The sequence below is a fragment of the Paramormyrops kingsleyae genome, chromosome 7 (assembly GCF_048594095.1).
Source record: "Paramormyrops kingsleyae isolate MSU_618 chromosome 7, PKINGS_0.4, whole genome shotgun sequence".
NCBI lineage: Eukaryota > Metazoa > Chordata > Actinopteri > Osteoglossiformes > Mormyridae > Paramormyrops > Paramormyrops kingsleyae.
The window spans coordinates 22,109,200-22,128,238 of NC_132803.1; the positions used below are offsets into that span (position 1 = coordinate 22,109,200).

Genomic DNA, 19,039 nt, shown 5'->3' on the forward strand with positions numbered 1-19,039 from the left:
CACCTGACTGAAATTTCTAATGAACCGGCGGTAGAAGTTTGCAAATCCCAGGAACCATTGGAGTTCTTTATTGGTTCAGGGCTGCTGCCACTCCTTTATGGTGGTGATCTTCCTCTCATCCATCGCAACTGCACCTGGTTAGATGAGATAGCCCAAAAATTTTACCTGGTTCTGGTGGAACTTGCACTTCCCTCCCTTCACGAACTGGTGATGTTCCCTTAGCCATTGCAAAACTTGATGAACGTGTTGGACGTGCTGCAAAAAGGTAGGTGAATAGATCAGGATGTCATCAATATAGACAATTACATACCGGTTGACTATGTCTTTGAAGACAGTATTCATGGAAGCTTGGAAAATGGAGGGGTATTAGCTAGACCATAAGGCATCACGAGATATTCGTACTGTCTTCCACTCATCCCCTCTGCGAATGCGGATCAAGTTATATGCGCTATGCAGGTCTAATTTGGTGAACACAGTAGCCCCTCGGAGTTCAGCGCAGTGGGTATGAGTGGCAAGGGTTCTCGGCGTTTCACAATGATTGCGTCGATCGATGCAAGGGCAAAGATCTCCATCTTTCTTCTTAACGAAGAAGAAGCCAACTGTAACGGGGGAAGTAGATGGACGGATGATACCTTGTTTAAGGCACTCTTGGATATACGCGCCCATAGCCTCCTCTTCATGCAAGGACAGACGGTAGAGGCGCCCCTTTGGGAGTGGCACCCCCTCCAGGAGATCTATGGCGCAATCGCATTCCCTGTGAGGGGGTAACTGAGAAGAGAGTGATTTACTGAAAACATTGGTGAAGTCCTTGTAATGCTCTGAGATGATGGACAGGTCCTCCAGATCCGGGCTCTCCACCAAGGGTCATTGCAAGAGAGAGAGAGACACCGAGAGAAACAAGTGGGAGACTAAGCCGCAAGCTCACTTGTGTTCCAATCAATATGTAGATTATGCTCCTGTAACCAGGGATAGCCAAGGATTAAAGGGTCCCTAGTCCCTAGTAGGTACGGTGAACTGACTTTGGGACATGCCCACGAAAGCCAATAAGCTTAACTTGATGGCGTCTTCCGGGTGCAGGGGTCGCATGGGGCAAGCCCACAGGAGGTGTCCTGGTTCCTCGTAATACAGGCAGAGACCATTCGATAAGCGCCTGCGTCGCTCCGCGGTGGTAAGCGGGGAATGTCCCAGCTGCATGGGCTCCGGGTGATTGGACGCGGCAGCACGGGCGGCGGACACAACCTCCGTACAGGTGCGTCGTCGAAGGCGCTCCCTCACCGCGTTATCCAAAGTTACAGACAACCACACATAATCTTCAAAGGATAGTGTCCCTCCGCGGGAGGCCAGTTCATCCTGGATCTTGGGGTTTAATGCGCGGCGATACATGATTCAGAGACAATCTTCCGGCCAGCGTAGCCCAGCAGCAATCATACGGAATTCAAAGGAAAATTCCGCCACTGATTGGGAGCCTTGTTTTAAGTCAAACAACCACTCACCCAGACTACGTCCCACTGCCGGATGATTGAAGATTTCCGTGAAGGCGTTTTGGAACTCCCATGCTGTGTTTAGGAGAGGGCATTCATCGGTCCGTGAAGCCGTGACCCAATCGCGTGCTCTCCCATTTAGCAGCGAGATGACAAAGCGCACACAAGTGGGATCATCAACAAAGCGCTCTGGATGTTCATAAATATACAGCCCGCACTGCATAAGAAACGCCTGGCATTGGTCAGGATTTCCATCATACTTTTCGGGCATCACTACTGGTACCAGTACAGAAGACCGTGGAAGCAAAGCAGGCAGCTTGACCCGGGAAGCTTGAGTCTCCATCATCTGGGTAACCAGGGCAGTGAGTTGCTCTACCTGTTGCTGGAGCTGGTGAGTCTCCGCGGGGTCCATCTTTACTCGGCGAAGTATTCTGTGACGCTGGGAGAGCAAACAAGAGGCAGACCCCATAGTGCAGGAGACAGGTAGTTTACTTCTATAACCAGGTACAACTAATGCCAAGTCCACAAGCCAAAATCGTAGTCGGGTCGGATGCAGGGAGTCGAAAGTTGGAAGGGTCAGTCCCATGAGCAGGCACAGGACAAGACGACAAGAGGGGAGGACGAGCAGTGGAGACGGGTCGGGATGGCAGGAGAATGCAGGCAGGCGGGAGCAGGCAGGCAGGCAGGAAAGGCAGGCAGGGCAGACAGAACAAGCAGGCAGGAGGTAGAGATAACAGGGAAGACAATGAACAAAGAAACGCTCAGTAAGGCACATAACTATGGCAACAATACTTCACAACGTCAGTTGCTTGTGATCCACTTAAGTAGCGGAGGCAATCAGAGGTGATCCTTGCTGTTGGTACGTCCCGCCCCTGTGGGCGTGACATAGTGAGTATATATTTGCTCAGTAAAAAAACACAATTTAATATTAGAATTTATGCAAATGATGAGTAAGAAAATAAAACAGTAATAAGAATTTCTCCTTCTCTTCAAAACCTTAATGATACCTTGTTGGATGGGTAGATGAACACCACTTCAGTTCCCAAACCACAGACATTCCATGTATCTCTTAAATTTAATCAAATGAATTAGATAATGTAAAGCGCTATCAATTATTTAAGTGCACCTTCATAATGCATTCGTTATGCATTCATAGAACATTCAGTGCACCTTCATAATGCATTCATGAACATTCATAAGCAGCATGCAAGTACACCTTAACATTCTAAAATCCCTTAACAGTTTTATTACACATTAATAATAAACATTACATGATTATACAATGATAATGTTTGTTATTATTATATAATGTTTGTTATTAATGTATATTATAGCTGTTAAGGGATGAGATTAATTAGCCAAACATGGTATGCTAGCAGTCGAGTCAACAGATACGTGGGTATATTAGATGGCTTCTGCAAATGCTGGAGTGACTTTTGGACAGATGTTGAAATGGCTAAGATACCTCACATTGATTAACTTAATACAATAGTTTTACACCAACATAAGATCATTAAACTTAATTTTTTGAGTGCCCAAGGCTTTTACACGATGCTGTACATATTGTTGGCATCTTCTCAGAAGCTTGATCACACATTGTTCTCCATCACATAATAATAATAATAATACATTTTATTTATAGTGCCCTTTACATCACAGCATCTCATAGGGCTACTGTACAAGTTAAAAAGAGACAAAGCAAACAATTTAAAAGAACACAAATTTAAAACCTCTAAGTGGGGGAACCAAAGGTTTTGTTAAAAAGAAATGTCTTAGGACGCTTTTTAAAACAGTCAGTGGGTTGTGGTGCCCTCAGGAAGTCAGGGAGGGCATTCCACAGGCGTGGAGCAGCAACACAGAAAACCCCATCTCCCATAGTCTTCAGATTGGTTCTGGGTATGTGGAGGAGGTTTGAATGCATAGAACGGAGGGAACGTGATGTGCAATGTGGGTTGATAAGTTCTTTGGGGTGGGGGGGAGGCATGGCCATGGATGCATCGATGTGTAAGAAGGGAAACCTTATATTCAATCCTGGCGGAGACAGGAAGCCAGTGAAGTGAGTGGAGGATGGGAGTGATGTGCTCATGTTTTCGCACTCTCATCAGGATCCTAGCTGCAGAGTTTTGTATGTATTGGAGCCTCTGCAGGCTCTTGCCCAAAGAGAAATGCATTACAGTAGTTCAGTCTAGAGGAGATAAAGGCATGGACCAGCTTTCCAGCATCTGATAGGGAAAGAATGGGGCGGAGTTTGGAAATGTTCCGGAGGTGGTAGAAGGAGGTCTTACAGAGGTGGTTGATATGGGATTCAAAGGTGAGTTGGGGATCCATGTTCACACTCACACACCAGTCACTCACACATGCAAGGCAATGAACATCCCAGGATGGGCCACCAACCCATCACAGGGCACACTCACACACTATTCAGTCACACCTATGGGCAATCTGGCAACTCCAATTAACCTCAGCATATTTTTGGACTGTGGAGGGAAACCGGAGTACCTGGAGGAAACCCCACGATGACACGGAAAGAACATGCAGACTTCATACACATGGAGCCAAAGCAGACTCGAACCCAGGTCCCAGAGGGGTAAAGCAACAGTGCTAACCACCACATCACTGTGCTGCCCTTTTTGATAACAGCACATTATATAAAAATATATAATATACTCACAGTAGGTACACAATAAATGGCTGTACTGCCTTCATAATAGAATATGATACTGGTATATTTGTATAAGAAGGTTACTTCACTCTGAAGTCACTCACACACCTTGATTTTAGCATCATTGTACCCTTTAGCCTCATTTCACACAAATATAAAATTAAAGAAAATATAGTAATTTACAACTGTTGTTGCTTAAGAAAATGGAAATGTATTATAAAAACAACACAAGACTACAAGATTCTATGCAATTTAATGTAAAATAATAGTGTAGCAAAGCATTGTTACACTATGTTCTGTCAAGCCTTTCCTGAGTCCCAAAAACTCTTTTAACTCTTCTTTTAATTGAGTTATTACTATTTCTCAGTGTCCATAATTCTGTGGTGAGTTGCCACCCCGCCCTGGGCTATTCCCTGCCTTCCGGGACAGGCTCCGGACCCCTGCTACCCCACATAGGACACATGGGCATGGAACCGGGTTGGATGGAAGCTATGCTGTCATCTGCAATTTCAAGCTAAACATTAAACATTAATCTCTTGATTTTACAATAAGTAATAACATTTAACCCCACAAAGGTTAAAATATCCCAAAAAAGCAAACATCCAACTGTCATCTACTGAGCAAAGTTTTCAGCTGTCTTTCAGAATGGTAGCCAGTGAATGTGAACACGGCTGTACCTTAACATCTGATTAGCTTGAGATTGCAGATGACATGTAATAAGCCATTAATGTATTGGTTTATATATCAAATAACAAACAAGGTGTTTTTATTTTCTTTATGCTATTTGAGAACAAAGATGTCAGCGTACAGAAAAGGTTTGTGAGCTCGATGGATACGCTATATTGGGACACCCCTCCATATCATTGAATTCAGGTGTTCCAATCACTTCCATAGCCACAGGTGTATAAAATCAAGCACCTAGGCATGCAGACTGCTTCTACAAACATTTGTGAAAGAATGGGTCACTCTCAGGAGCTCAGTGAATTCAAGTGTGGTACCGTGATAGGATGCCACCTGTGTAATAAGTCCATTCGTGAAATTTCCTCGTTACTAAATATTCCATGGTCAACTGTTAGTGGTATTATAATAAAGTGGAAGCAATTGGGAACAACAGCAATTCAGCCACCTAAGTGGTAGCACATGTAAAACATCACATCAAATCACAGAGTGGGGACAACGCATGCTGAGGTGCACAGTGCGCAGAAGTTGCTAACTGTCTGTAGAGTCAATAGCTACAGACCTCCAAACTTCATGTGGCCTTGAGATTAGCTCAAGAACAGAGAACTTCATGGAATGGGTTTCCATGGCCGAGCAGCTGGATCCAAGCCTTACATCACCAAGTGCAGTGCAAAGAGTCAGATGCAGTGGTGTAAAGCACGCTGCCACTGGACTCTAGAGCAGTGGAGGCGTGTTCTCTGGAGTGATGAATCACATTTCTCTGTCTGACAATCTGATGGGCGATTGTGGACAGCCTTCTCAGAAGAGCTGAAGCTGTTATAGCTGCAAAGGGTGGGGCAACTCCATATTAAAGCCTATGTATTAAGAATGGGATGCCATTAAAGTTCATGTGTGTGTAAGGGCAGGTGTCCCAATACGTTTGGCAATATAGTGTGTTTACCCCAGAAAATGGAAATTACTGTGCAGCAACAGGAAATAGTTTTAGTGAAAAAATACTTGTCATTTTTTTTTCAGACAGCTTTGTTAATTTAAGTATGTTTATATTGTAAACAAGAATGGAACAGCTTGATGAGTCATAATTTACATTGATGTGAAATACATTGTAGCAAGTTTCGCCCAGCACCTATGAGCGGTAAACTCACAGAAAGTCATGCAGTTCAAGGAAATGTGAAACGTGCAGTGTAAGTAAAAGAGAGAAATTGTTGGAGGAGAATGGCGAAGTGCGGCAAGTGTATAAATTTTAAAGAAAGTACACTACAGAGTGAAATAAGTTACAGTACAGATGGGGTTAAAGCAGGAACCATAAAGGCCAAACACAGGGAAGTATGCTGAGAGCATTCTAAGGAGGAGGGGGAAACTGTCCTGATAAGGGGCATAAAAATCATCAGGAAAGATTATTATCACTGACAAAAGGATGCCACACATTTGTATTCCATATTATATACATACTATATATAATTAGGGAGTTTACAAATAAGGGAGTGAACTACACTGACAGGTTTCTAAAAACTCAATACTGATACATCAACAAAATATACCCAAGTGTTTTCTGGGGTGGGGTTTATAAAGCCGAATTCAAATCTTTAGGCAGCACATAGGAACAGAGGGAATGAAAGCATCATATTTTACTGCATTGATCCAGGAGAACACAAACCAGTTTAATTTAACATCGCATGTATCACATAACAACATGTATTAATGTCTATCTTGACAAATTTGAAAATAATACTCTAGGACTGCTTAATACTGATATTGTTTTATGAGATCTGTGGTCATTTTTGAAGAAGGTGCTTGAAAAGTCGATTGCTAATTTTGTGCAAACCTATTAAAATAGATTTAATAGTTTGGTTAAGGAGGACCAAACTGGTGACTGTGAGGATGAAAACAAATTGTATATAATTGTAACACTCAACTACTATAACCTAAAAAATGTTAGTATTTTGTAGGACCAGAAATACTATAAGACTGTAGCCGGAAGAGTGAATAGGGCATGTCTTTGTGTAGCATGGAGTATCATGCTTTAACAAATTGGGGTAAGATGAAAGTTACAACATCTGCACTGCAGTTCTGTGCTGTTCATCTCAAGGAAGATATGTAATCCACAGAAGAAATCTATCAAAACATATTAACTGCTGAATGTCAAATCACATGATTGCTTTCACTTTGGAATAAGAGGTTTTTTTATTTGTCGAGTTTTCTGAATTTACCAAGGATCAATAAAAGATCAGAAAGAAACATTAGATTCTGAAAAGAACAATTGGGCGCTAGTGATATAGATGTGGTAAGGAAAGGATAAAGTATCAGTTAGCTTCCACAAAAATTTTCATAATGCATGTATTTCTCCTATTTACTGATCCAGTCAGGGTGAAAAAGATGACTGCTACTGATGTTGCATAATAACTGTGAGTGAAGGTCTGTTATGCAGAGGTGTGACGGCCCAGGAATTATCAAAAGCCAAAGTTATTGGTGCACTGAAAATGGGAATTTTAACCAGTACTAATAACCAGTATATACTTGTCTAATATCGCCAATGCCAGTAACCTCTGAATCACTAGCTGGCCGAGAGGGGATCCTGGTGAAAACTTGTCAAGGTTGCCGAGGCTGAGTAGCGAAATGATGTTACACTGTTTCATGTTCAGTGGAAACAAGAGATCGATCTGCAGGCCAGATTTAATAATGAATTATAAACATTTCCAGGATACTTTGGGGTCCTTTGTAAGTGGTATATGAGTGACGAAATCTCTGTGGAAAATGGCTGATTGTTCAAAGCGATCATCTCCATTATTTTAGTAGTTATGTTTATAGCTTTGGTGCTACTGAGTTTGTAAAAGTTTAAATATTGGCGAGCAATATCGACCAAACCTGACACATCAGACCATAAGATGTCTTGATTTTAATATCAGCTGATATCAATATGATAAGCAATACCCATACATCTCTAACCAAAGTACAACTCAACCTTGAAAACCTATCTTGAATAGGTATGAACCTTACAACAGTGTGGCTGTAAGGTTATAGACGTCAGCTGTCAGATTTCTAATAGCTGAAATAAACTGATTATGGAGGTACATTTCTAGTTAAATATATTAATTTTTAAAAATATGACAACTGAAAATGTAAAAAACTGGGTGCCACTTTACAATAAGGCTACCCATATAAAGGGTTTATGAATGGTTTATAATCTGGTTATTAATTAGGTTGTAACACTTTGTAAATTATTAATAGACAATTAAGAAAGTTGTAACACAGTTTTCTTTTTATTAATGAGTTACTACCATTTACAAGTGGCAAAGGGAGCCTTATTTTAAAGTGGTACCAAAAACTGTTCTCAATATTTTTGATATCAAAATAAGTTTGCTGTCATTCTGCTGAGTAAACATATCAGAATTGTACTGTATTCACTTATACTGCTTAGCACTGCTTGTGATGAATTTGAGGCAAATGTATCATCTGCCGGCTACTCATGGAAAACAATTAAGAGACGAGTTAAACTGTATGTGAAATACTTTGAATGCATGTTCTTATTTTTATGAAGGTCTGTTAAATTGAATTCAACTAATTTAGGCCAATCTTAATATGTGGTTATCAGAAGTATATGTATAATTTAAAAATGTAGAGTTTAATTTGAGTGTAGACTTTCAGGCAAAGCTAAACAAGGATGCTTGCCTTGTGTCCTGATTTCACTGCAGTTCTTGTCGCAGCTCCTTTAAGGTAGTTGGTTACATTGTTAGATACATAAAAATACACATTTAACAATATATAAACTTAATTCAGTGTTAATAAGTGGGTTTTGCATTATTAATGGAAATAAATGTATTATAAATCTCAAGTAAATGCACCAATTAATCTCTGTAATGTAATGTGTGTTGTATATTCTATTAGGATATGACTGGTAATGGAAGAATGATGTAATTACATATGTTTTTAATATAATTTTGCAATGTAATACAACAGCAGCCAACATGTAAATATAGATGGCACTGAATTTCACTCTAGGTGGTGTGTTGGCGTGGAGGGTGCTGCTGTTGTGTCCCAAGTTGTGGGTTTGAATCCTGGCCCCGTGTGTGGACTTTGCCTGGTTCATGCCGTCTGTCTTTCCTCTTGCCGCTCCAGTTTCCCTTTGCGGCTGGCCTGATTGGTGGCTCTGAACTGAGTGAATGTGTTCATGTGCTCTGTCATGAGCTAGTGTCACGTTTGGGGTGCGTCACAGCGAGGAATAGGCTCCAGGCCTACACTCCGGCAGTGGGATTAGATGGTGAATGCATGTGTGAAAACACCCCACTAAAACCTATTCTTGACAGTACTGGCAAACAGACAATGTGATAACCAGTTTTGAACTGGCAGAAAACAGAATCTGTCACATACTGCCACGTTACTAGATTTTCCAGCCAGATTAGGTGAATAAACTGCTAAATAAACTAAACTGAAATTTCAACTCATGCTTATCTATACAATATTTCGATTAATCTATAAAAGCAAAACATGCAGTCCATAGGAACAGAGCAGCAGCCCATAGGAACAGAGCAGCAGCCCATAGGAACAGAGCAGCAGCCCATTGGTACAGAGCAGCAGTCCATAGGTACAGAGCAGCAGTCCATAGGCACAGAGCAGCAGCCCATAGGTACAGAGCAGCAGCCCATAGGCACAGAGCAGCAGCCCATTGGTACAGAGCAGCAGTCCATAGGTACAGAGCAGCAGTCCATAGGCACAGAGCAGCAGCCCATAGGCACAGAGCAGCAGTCCATAGGAACTAAGCAGCAGCCCATAGGAACAGAGCAGCAGCCCATAGGAACAGAGCAGCAGCCCATAGGTACAGAGCAGCAGTCCATAGGCACAGAGCAGCAGTCCATAGGAACTAAGCAGCAGCCCATAGGAACAGAGCAGCAGTCCATAGGCACAGAGCAACAGCCCATAGGAACAGAGCAGCAGTCCATAGGCACAGAGCAGCAGCCCATAGGAACAGAGCAGCAGCCCATAGGCACAGAGCAGCAGCCCATAGGCACAGAGCAGCATTCCTGACAGCTCACTCAGTTTTGATTTTTGTATAGTTTTTGTGTTGCTGCCTTTTCGTTTACTTTTTCGTGGGTTATATTATTAAAAATCTCTCATCTTTTATCTCAGAACAAGGAATTCCTGCTGGGACTTTGATTGTTTTTTTGACCTTGTTCACACGGGCCACACGTAAAACCTCTTTGGAAAGGTGTAAAGAGTTCTGACCCAGTTTGAGAGACGGATCAATCTAGGTCAAAGTGCTGAGATCCATCTTCTTTATTGTTTTTGCTAGACTTGCACAGGATAAACCAGAAAAAAAGGTATTTTTGTTGTGGTGCAGTTTTATTTTTATATATTTCTGTTGATGCCATGAGCCAGTAATAGGAACTTAATCTTATTAATGTTGCAAAGTTTCCTTTGAATTTTAGGATGGATGGATTAAAGAGATAAAACTGCACTATAATACAAGATGTCACCCCCTCCCAAACTATCGCGACAGACAAGCCGTTGATGAATTTTTTTCTATGCAGTGCAATTGTAAGATGGCACATTTTTAGACGATAAACGTTCAGAATATGCAATCAGTCTAATTTGGCTTTGGACACTGACACACCGATATTCATTATAGCCAGCGACTGGAATGCCTGGCTTCACTTTGAAAGAACACGGCTCTTGTGGCATTTGAACATGATAATTATACAATTGCTCATTTACAAAGCTCCAATCAATAGCTTCTCCCTTCACTCAAACTTCTGAGCTCCTGTGCATTTAAAATGAAGCAGTACAAGGAATTACACTGAAAATAAATCTCTTGGGGGAAAAAGTTGTTTAAAAAATATCTCTCTGAATGAATCATATCATAACAGCAATCTACAATTGACAAAATATGCAATATAGCATAATGTAGCATTAAAAGTCTCCTGTCTTTTTTCCATTGCAAGAATTCTACATTATGTAGGGTAAACACTTGCTGATTAGTCATGTTTAGCTATCTAAATATCCTTCTACATGCAGGTATAGCTACACATAAAAGCAAAGAAGCTGCAAAACAGACATTTACAAATTGTAAAATAATAGTAATTTAATTTCATTTTAAATCACCCAAATATAGTAACTTGTTTGAAGAAAAGTTATAGGAATTAATGCGGAAACAACTTTAAAGAAAAAAAAATTTGGTTGCTTGTTTTGCTTCATTGGATGCTGAGAAACATGATTAGATCAAATTCTTGTAATGAACAAGGCTTTTATCTGAACAACTTTCACAGAATGTATATACCCTTAACGCTTCACATTGTTTTTATGCTTTTTCCAATTTTTAAAATGTTAAATTAATTTATATTATTTTTTTCGACCATTGCTCATTATTAAATATTCAATGTTATCATTTCTCTTATGAAAAAATAGTTCTAACAATAGTCTTAACTACTGAATACAAATTGTATTATTTTTTATTTTTTTAGCTTTTGGTGATTTGCATTCAGTTCTTTACACCCATACAGTCTAACATGTCATTTTGCTATGCATAATATTAAAAAAATAATTCTACATATTACCAAAGTGTTTATCAAGAGTCAATGACCAAAGATTTTTTTGTATATTTATTTGATGCAGTTTTGCAGTTTGTTGTGCACAGAACAATGAGCCATTTCCATAATATACTCTTTTACAAATTGCATTGTCTGAGCCATTAAATTATCTAGTGCCCATCTAATGGGATTAAACATTAAGAATGCTGATCCTTAATAGTCTTAAGCTGGAAAGCAGTAGGAATCTTCTCCAACTCGTTTCTAATTCAAAATACAGAGACCTACTCTGAAGTAGAACCCTATTGCTTGTGATACATGACCTTCCCTACCGCCTCTCTGACACTGCTTGAAGAACCGCACAAGCTGAGGGCAACTAGACGTAAGTGGAACAAAAGAATTTTCTTTTTTTTCTTTTCTATTTTTGCATGTTCTTCATTTTACAGTTTTAGTTCTAGGATAATTAAATCCTGCCAGTGTTATAGTTTGCCTAAAAAGAGGATTGAATTTAGAGCTTAGAATAAGTACTAGAATTTATTTAATTTTAGTAGAAATACCATGCAGGACTTATCCCTGCATAGTAGGCAAAAACTAGGCAAAGGTTAGAAATAGCTCACAGCTGGAGCCTTATCCCTCCAGGTGTCCAATGACAACCCCGCAATGATGGATGGTCTGCATGATTATGCCACATTTGACCCTCTGTAAACCTGAAAGACCATGGGCGCAGTTTCTCCTACAACAGATCACTCTACACTTTGTTCCATTGTTCTAAAGCACTTAACACTCAATACCTGTTTCCATGCCAGTGTATTCATGTCACGGCTTGAACCTGTCCAAGGAAGTGCTTGGACACTGTAACACACTGTAACTCAAATGCCATTTAAACAGATTATAAGCTCAGTTCAGGTGTCAGTGCGCACAAACACTGTCAACCTCAACCATCTGAAATAGTGTTTAACTCTCACTATTACAAAGGTTTTGCAGCCTCTATAAACATCATTAATCAAGACAAGACTCAAAGATAAAATGCAAAGCTTTACTTTTTCAAATCATGAATTTTAATATTATTTATATTTACTTAAATGTACGACTTTTACTATCAATTACATTAACAATTGAGTAATCAACTGATTAATTTGAATTAAGTAACTGTGTGTGTGTGTGTGTGTCAATTGATCACCTACTTACACATACTGTCCATGTAGGCACTACAGTTCACTTAAGTTACATGTTTTATTTTGGACAGTGGGAGGAAACCAGATGTTCAACCATAAGCCTATGCACACACAGGGAGAACATGCAAACTTTCGCACAGAAAGTGGTTCTGTGCAGTGATAGTGCCACTCTGCTGCTCTCAGTGCTATACCTCCATGCTGAGTGACTTCACATCACAAGGACTGCAATAGTTAGCTAGGTTGATACCGTAAGTTACACTAAAACACTTTTGCTCAGCATAGCATAAGACAAATATTAATCAAAGCTTTTTTTAAATCAAGTTAATTGAGTTTAATCAAGTATTCGTGGCAGCTCTACTTGAATGCTACTGAATGACGGTATCAACCCCATACCTGAATATATATGGCTTGTGGACTGGTCCACTGCCGCAGATACTTTCTCATTAACGCTGCAACTCAAAAGTACTTGACAGATATCTTTCAAACTTTGCAGATACATTGTCTGGGTGATGAACTGGAACTGATTGAATTTGCTCCAGTACTGATCCAGCACCCCATAGTGGTGGCAACGAAAAGGGCGGTTTCCAACACATGATGCTGTTAATGTGATAACTCAAAATGTATTTCACGGATCTTTCAAAAACTTTATAGAAACTTTGTAGTTTTCATGTTTTGTAAGAGTTTGAAGTAAATAAATTATTTTATAGACCTAATCTTAATGTATGAAAACTGGCGTCTTCACAAAATTTGATTATTAGTCAGGGTGATATATTACAAGAACCTTTTTTAACTTTTGAAAACCTCTTCAATATGTATGAGTTGAACCTCCTCAAGCATGTCTCCTCCTACCATAACCCCACGTACTGTGGTGTAGTGAGATGCAGATGATTTGAATCATATGGTGAGCTTTCCTTCCTTTCATAGTGCCATGCTGTGATTTAATTAAAATTGTATTCATTTAATTTAATGTAATTAGAATATTAATTAATCTATGTTCTTGTTTAGGAGGTTTATATATTGTTTATTGCTCGGTGAAAATTATTCTTAATCGGAATGAAACCAGTCAGGATCAGATGTTTGTTTGTTTTGATGTTCTTTTCAAATAGCATGCACAATACTGTGGTTTAATCAGGAATGCATTGTGCATCATCGCAGAATGTCCCTTGAAAAGTCCAAGATTGCAGTGAATGTGGAATTACGGTTTAAACATAGCCTTGTAGTCTCCAATTGCATGTGTGGATGTGGTGTGCATTGTGCAGACTGGGACAAGAACTGTTTCCATCTCTTTTGAAGAGCCCTCAAGGAAAAAAATACAATTTTATTGCTGAAGGACTGCAGCTATTTGCCTTTTATTGCAGCACTTAATTTGACAGTGCCATAATATAACATGGGGGTGGTATTTACCAAGCACAGCTCCACTGTTATTCTTGATGTTTTTTTCCCCCAGTTCAGATACAGGAAGGGAATATTTTATTCAGGCACTCGATCACTGAAGTATATTGACAGTTTTCTTATTTCTGTGAACAGGAGATGGGGAAGCTTGTTGCCGTCACAAACACATAAGAATGTGTAAAAAGAGAAACACAGTTATATTCCATTAACCAATTCATTCCCAGTGTTGTACCCTTTTAATTACAAATTTTCACATTTTTGGTTTTGACTTTTGTCATATATTACTGAGTGCATATTCATTTGCAGTTATTTAAAATATATATTATTTCTGCCATATTTACAGTAGTAATCCAAACAAAGATTTTGAGTTCCACTTTAATGACATATTGAACTGAACTACTTCCAGTAATTATTAATAAATACACCTGTGATTCATATTTTTCCGTCCTTTTAGTTAGTTTCAGGGAAGATTTTCACATGATTTCATTTAGGAAACTGAAAAATAGGTCAGCACTGAAACAGAACCGAAACTGAAATCTCTCCCTCACCCTCGGCACCACGAGGAACTGAAGCGGCCATCTGAACTTCCTGATGATGTGAAAAATCATGCAGTTTAATTCTTTGTATGTTTATGCAAACATCAACTGAATATGGACATAGAGAGGTAAGCTTAATCACAAACCTCTCCAGAACTCAAAGATTTACTTTGGATTGGCATCTCTCATGTTCACTGTTTTTATCATCATCTATTCAGTTCCTCGCTGCACTTACTTCATCCAGCAGGTCCATGTGTGCAGGTGCCTGTCTATTACTTTTGAAAGGTCAGACTGACAGTTAATGTACATGTGCATTGCTGGCCTCAGTTTGCATGAAAAGAATGAATAGCAGTAACAGTCCCCGCCACCATCAACTCGCAGTCATGATGCGAAAAGGGCAGCAATGTGTGTCTCAGGCTGGGTCTCAGCTCTAAGATCATTTAGATAAATTTAATATAGTTCAACCAGCCCTGTCAGACTTTAGTCAAACCCAGCAAGACGAATATGTTTGAACACCTGGTTCACACAAGGAACCCCCTGGTGTCAGACAGATTCTTCTGCACACACTAATAGCCTCTTACATAAGTCTTAGTTGGCTTCACAGATTTATCATCTGCTTTTTGTAAGAACAACAGAAGTATGAAGAAGAATTGGTCATTATGGAGGAGTTATTTACAGTCTACAGCACCGTGCAGCTGACACATTTGTCTTTGTTATTTATTTACGTATTTAGTTCCGAGGATATAGTGTCTTTGTGCCATTTATACTTATTTACTAAAGGGAACAGATTCTTACAGTACATGTTAATAATCGTAATTTACTAAAATGCATCAAAGAGAAAATGAACTGAATTATGGGATCAAAAATATTAACCCATCCTTATAGATCGCCTGTGTGTGTGCGTCTGTGCATGTGCGTGTGTCTGTGCGCGTGTGTGTGTGTGCACGTGTGCGTGCGTGTGTCTGTGCGCATGTGTGTGAGATAAAAACCTGTCATTTTAACGCTGATCCCCACAAAGATCTGTGAATGCAATAAAAAAAAACGAAATATGCCAAAAGTCTCGTATTTTTTTTGGTTACTTACGGTTAAGGTTAGGGCTGGGTGGGGGTTAAGGTCGTCATGTTGGGATTAGAGTTTTCCCCATAGAAATGGAGAGTCCCCACAAAGATATAATTACAAATAAGTATATTATATTGAACAGTTTATTTAGCCTGTGTGTTATAGGAGTTTTACTGGAATCCACAGATGGACTTACATTTACATTTGCTGTGTCTAGCTGTGATTGGAGGGGCGGGAGGAAGGCATGGGGAGAAGCCTGATTGGCCTGCCAGTGATGACAGGCAGCATTCTCAGCCACCAAATGTTTAAGTTGTACAAAGGGCACTACTTGACTCCTCTCTCCTCCTGCGACTTCTTAATGGGGGGGCAGGGAGCATGTTAATTAAAAACAGGCAAAGTTGAAAGTATTTTATGTTTTTACAGAACATTGTACAGTCATGTGCTGCACAGTGACATTTTGGTCAACAAAGGACCACACATACAACGTGCATATGAGATTATAATGGAGCTGAAAAATTCCTGGTGATGCTGGTGTAAACAAACCTACTATACTGCTAGTCATATAAAAGTACAGCACACACAATTATGTGCGGCACATAATACTTGATAGCGATAATAGACACCAATGTTACTGGTTTATGTATTTACTGTACTTGTTATCATTATTTTAGAGTGTACTCTTTCTATTTATAAAAGGAAACAGGCTATACCACATAGGTTTGTGTACACTCTATGATGTTTGCTCAGCCACAAAATCATCTAATGATGCATTTCTCAGAGGGTAACCCCGTCTTTAAGCAATGCATGACTGCATATGAATAAAAAATAATAATAAAATGCACAAATCCCTGAAAAATTATGTTAATGCATGTAAAGTGATGTATTTTTAAGTTGATGTGCTGCCATCGTGTCCAGGCGATACCTGAACGTGAACCATATGCCTTACAAAAACAATGCAGAAAAACATCACTGTAATGGCAAGTGGATAAGCAACTGAGGAAAACTGATAAATGGCTGAATGTAATTGTACATTCATGCAGTTCAAATAGTAATATGCTGGTAGTGAGTTTCAACCAACTTAACACTGTTCCTGGCAGTAGCTCATGTTCCTGCCCCCTCATATCACTGTCCCCAAATATTCCAGCTAATGCGTTTCTGTCTTCTAGGATTAAACTTTAATGTTCTCTTTGGCATCACTAATACGAATATTTCAAACTTTGTGATGGATGGATGTCAAGAATTCAACCTAAATTGAGCCATTTGGCACTCCTGACACTGTCCAGCACTTCGTTCTGCTCACTGAAGAATGACAACCTTTTTCAACCTCCCCATGCAGAAATTCGGGGATTGCGTGCCTAACTCTGGCAGGCTGAAGCACCGCTGGTCAGAGTCTGACACAGTCAAGCAGACGGCTCCGGAGGTAAGGCTTACGCAGTACCTCCTGATTCCTTGGTGGCTCTGTATTCACAGCTCTACGGCAAGCAACTATTTTACAGTGGGGGACTCATGTTGTGGTGAGAGCAGAATAAAAGCGTCGATGATATCCATTTTAACCATGTTGCTTTAAATTACCTGAAGGGTTTAATTCAAACTAATCCCTGGGTGATAAAACATAATACTGATGGATCTATTAATGATTACATCTCTCACTGTAATTGATATCACTTCATCTACATTGCAGAGAAAAGCAATTAAGAATAGACCAATTTCATTCTAAAGTTCTGTAAATGGTCATATGGGGTATGAAAAATATTAATTTTTCAGTGAAACTGAGTGTAAATGGAATAGGGAAAATGAATTTCTTATGCAGTCCAGTTAAATTGTACAGATATTTAATTTCTTTTTTTTCTTTACTGTTCAGTGGAGGTCAATATGTAATAAACAAACCATTAATAATATCTTTGACAATACTGAACTAAAAAGAAAGTAAATAATTATAGTAACCGTTTTAATTGGAAAAAGTTTTAATTTTAATTTCATTTAAAAAATATCTCCAGCTCAGCAATATTTTATTTTTGTTTCGTTTTGGAGTAGGGGATGGATATTTGGGATGTACTGCATTTGTGAATATGCTTCGGTAATTGATTAATAAGGAATTGCCCAACAGGAACTGTGGGGAAAAAATGGTAAAAACCAACTTGTACTGGTAGCGGGTTTTAGCGGGTCTAAGATGGTCTTAGATAGTCTTCGGTGGTCATATTCCAGCTCTTGCTGCTCTTTGATAGTTCAGCTGGGTGGGACACCAGCCGGTCATGCTGGTGTGACTAGATAAAGCAGCTAGAATGACCATCTGGTTTGACCAGCTAATCCATCAAACCATCATGCGAAAACATACCTTAAGCTGGTCAACTGTCATAAGTTGGCCATCCAACTTAACCGGCTTAAGTTGATCAGGCTGGCTTTTTCATGTACAACAAATCTGATAAGGACGTGTGAGACTAAAGCACCATTTAGTCTTGTAGACATCTTACACCAGACGCATATAAGCTGGTTATGTGTTAAATTAAAACTTACCTTTTATCTCCTTATCTAGGTCAGGGTGAAAGGGGGCATGGAGACTATCCCAGGCAGCGTAGGGCCTGGATGCCAGTCCAGGGGTGTCACTGGGGTTGTCACTGGGGGTGTGGCGGGGGGGTTCCCCACCCTCTAGGAGGCCTCATGCAAAAGGGAAATTATAGGCTGAATCATAATAAGTTATACATTTTTTTCAATGTCAGCGATCACATTTCATCTGAATATGTAATTTTGCTTATAAATCAGGGCTGTGATGGCAGCTGTATTACTCGTGTACATTTGATGCATCATTTTCGGTCCTGTACGCACAATGAAACCAATGCATACATTTATTGACAAGACAGGACCTAAATTCACAGGTAGATGTGCACCATGGGAAGCATATTATAGTGGCTGTGAGTTGGTTACGGCTAATGCTGCTTAGAGTCAGTCATAATCAGCAGATTGGGAACATTTTCCCGATAAAGTACAGCAACACCGGAGAGAGAATAGCTGGTAAGGCTAAGATTGTCGGCTGTGTTACACCGAACTCGAATCTGCTACTGGAAACACATCCAAGGTGCTAACTCACTCGAGATGACATCATCCAAATGCGTGTACGGCCGGAAGAAGGCAGGAACAGCCTCTGCAAGTTTCCCCATGGCATTTAAGGTGCTTTTGCCAGGAAATTCAGACTGGTAACCAAAGGCTATCACTATATATAAGCGGCAATACTCAGTAGTAGGGAACATACAATTTGTGATGTGTTTGAACTGCGAAGTCAGAATATTCGAGTTCCTAATCAGAAATTTCAACTGGAATTAAGTTGGAGTTCCGACTCAGAAAGCTGAAGGAACCTCTGCAGCCCCATCTCAGAATTCAAGATGGCTGCACCATGTATTAACAGAAGAGAAAACTATAGTAATTTACTGTTTATTAGTACCGATTAGTACTAAGTAAATATGTCGTACTCACCATACTGTCCAATCTCTATCTTTGGACATGTTGCTTTGGTGTTTGTATGTGAAAAATATCACGTAATGTGTTA

The 19,039-nt window shown here is 39.8% G+C and overlaps 1 protein-coding gene across 3 annotated transcripts in view; it reads left to right on the plus strand.

Moving 5' to 3' along the window:
- fibcd1b (fibrinogen C domain containing 1b) overlaps nucleotides 1–19,039 on the plus strand; it is a 126,274-nt gene that overhangs the window by 21,981 nt on the left and 85,254 nt on the right. For 2 of the 3 annotated variants that reach the window (XM_023807853.2, XM_072714501.1), the window contains exon 3: nucleotides 16,835–16,918. The exons of the other annotated variant lie outside the window; for it this stretch is intronic. In XM_023807853.2, the coding sequence (XP_023663621.1) occupies nucleotides 16,835–16,918 (84 nt within the window). The remainder of the gene's footprint in view (nucleotides 1–16,834; nucleotides 16,919–19,039) is intronic. 3 annotated transcript variants of the gene reach the window in all.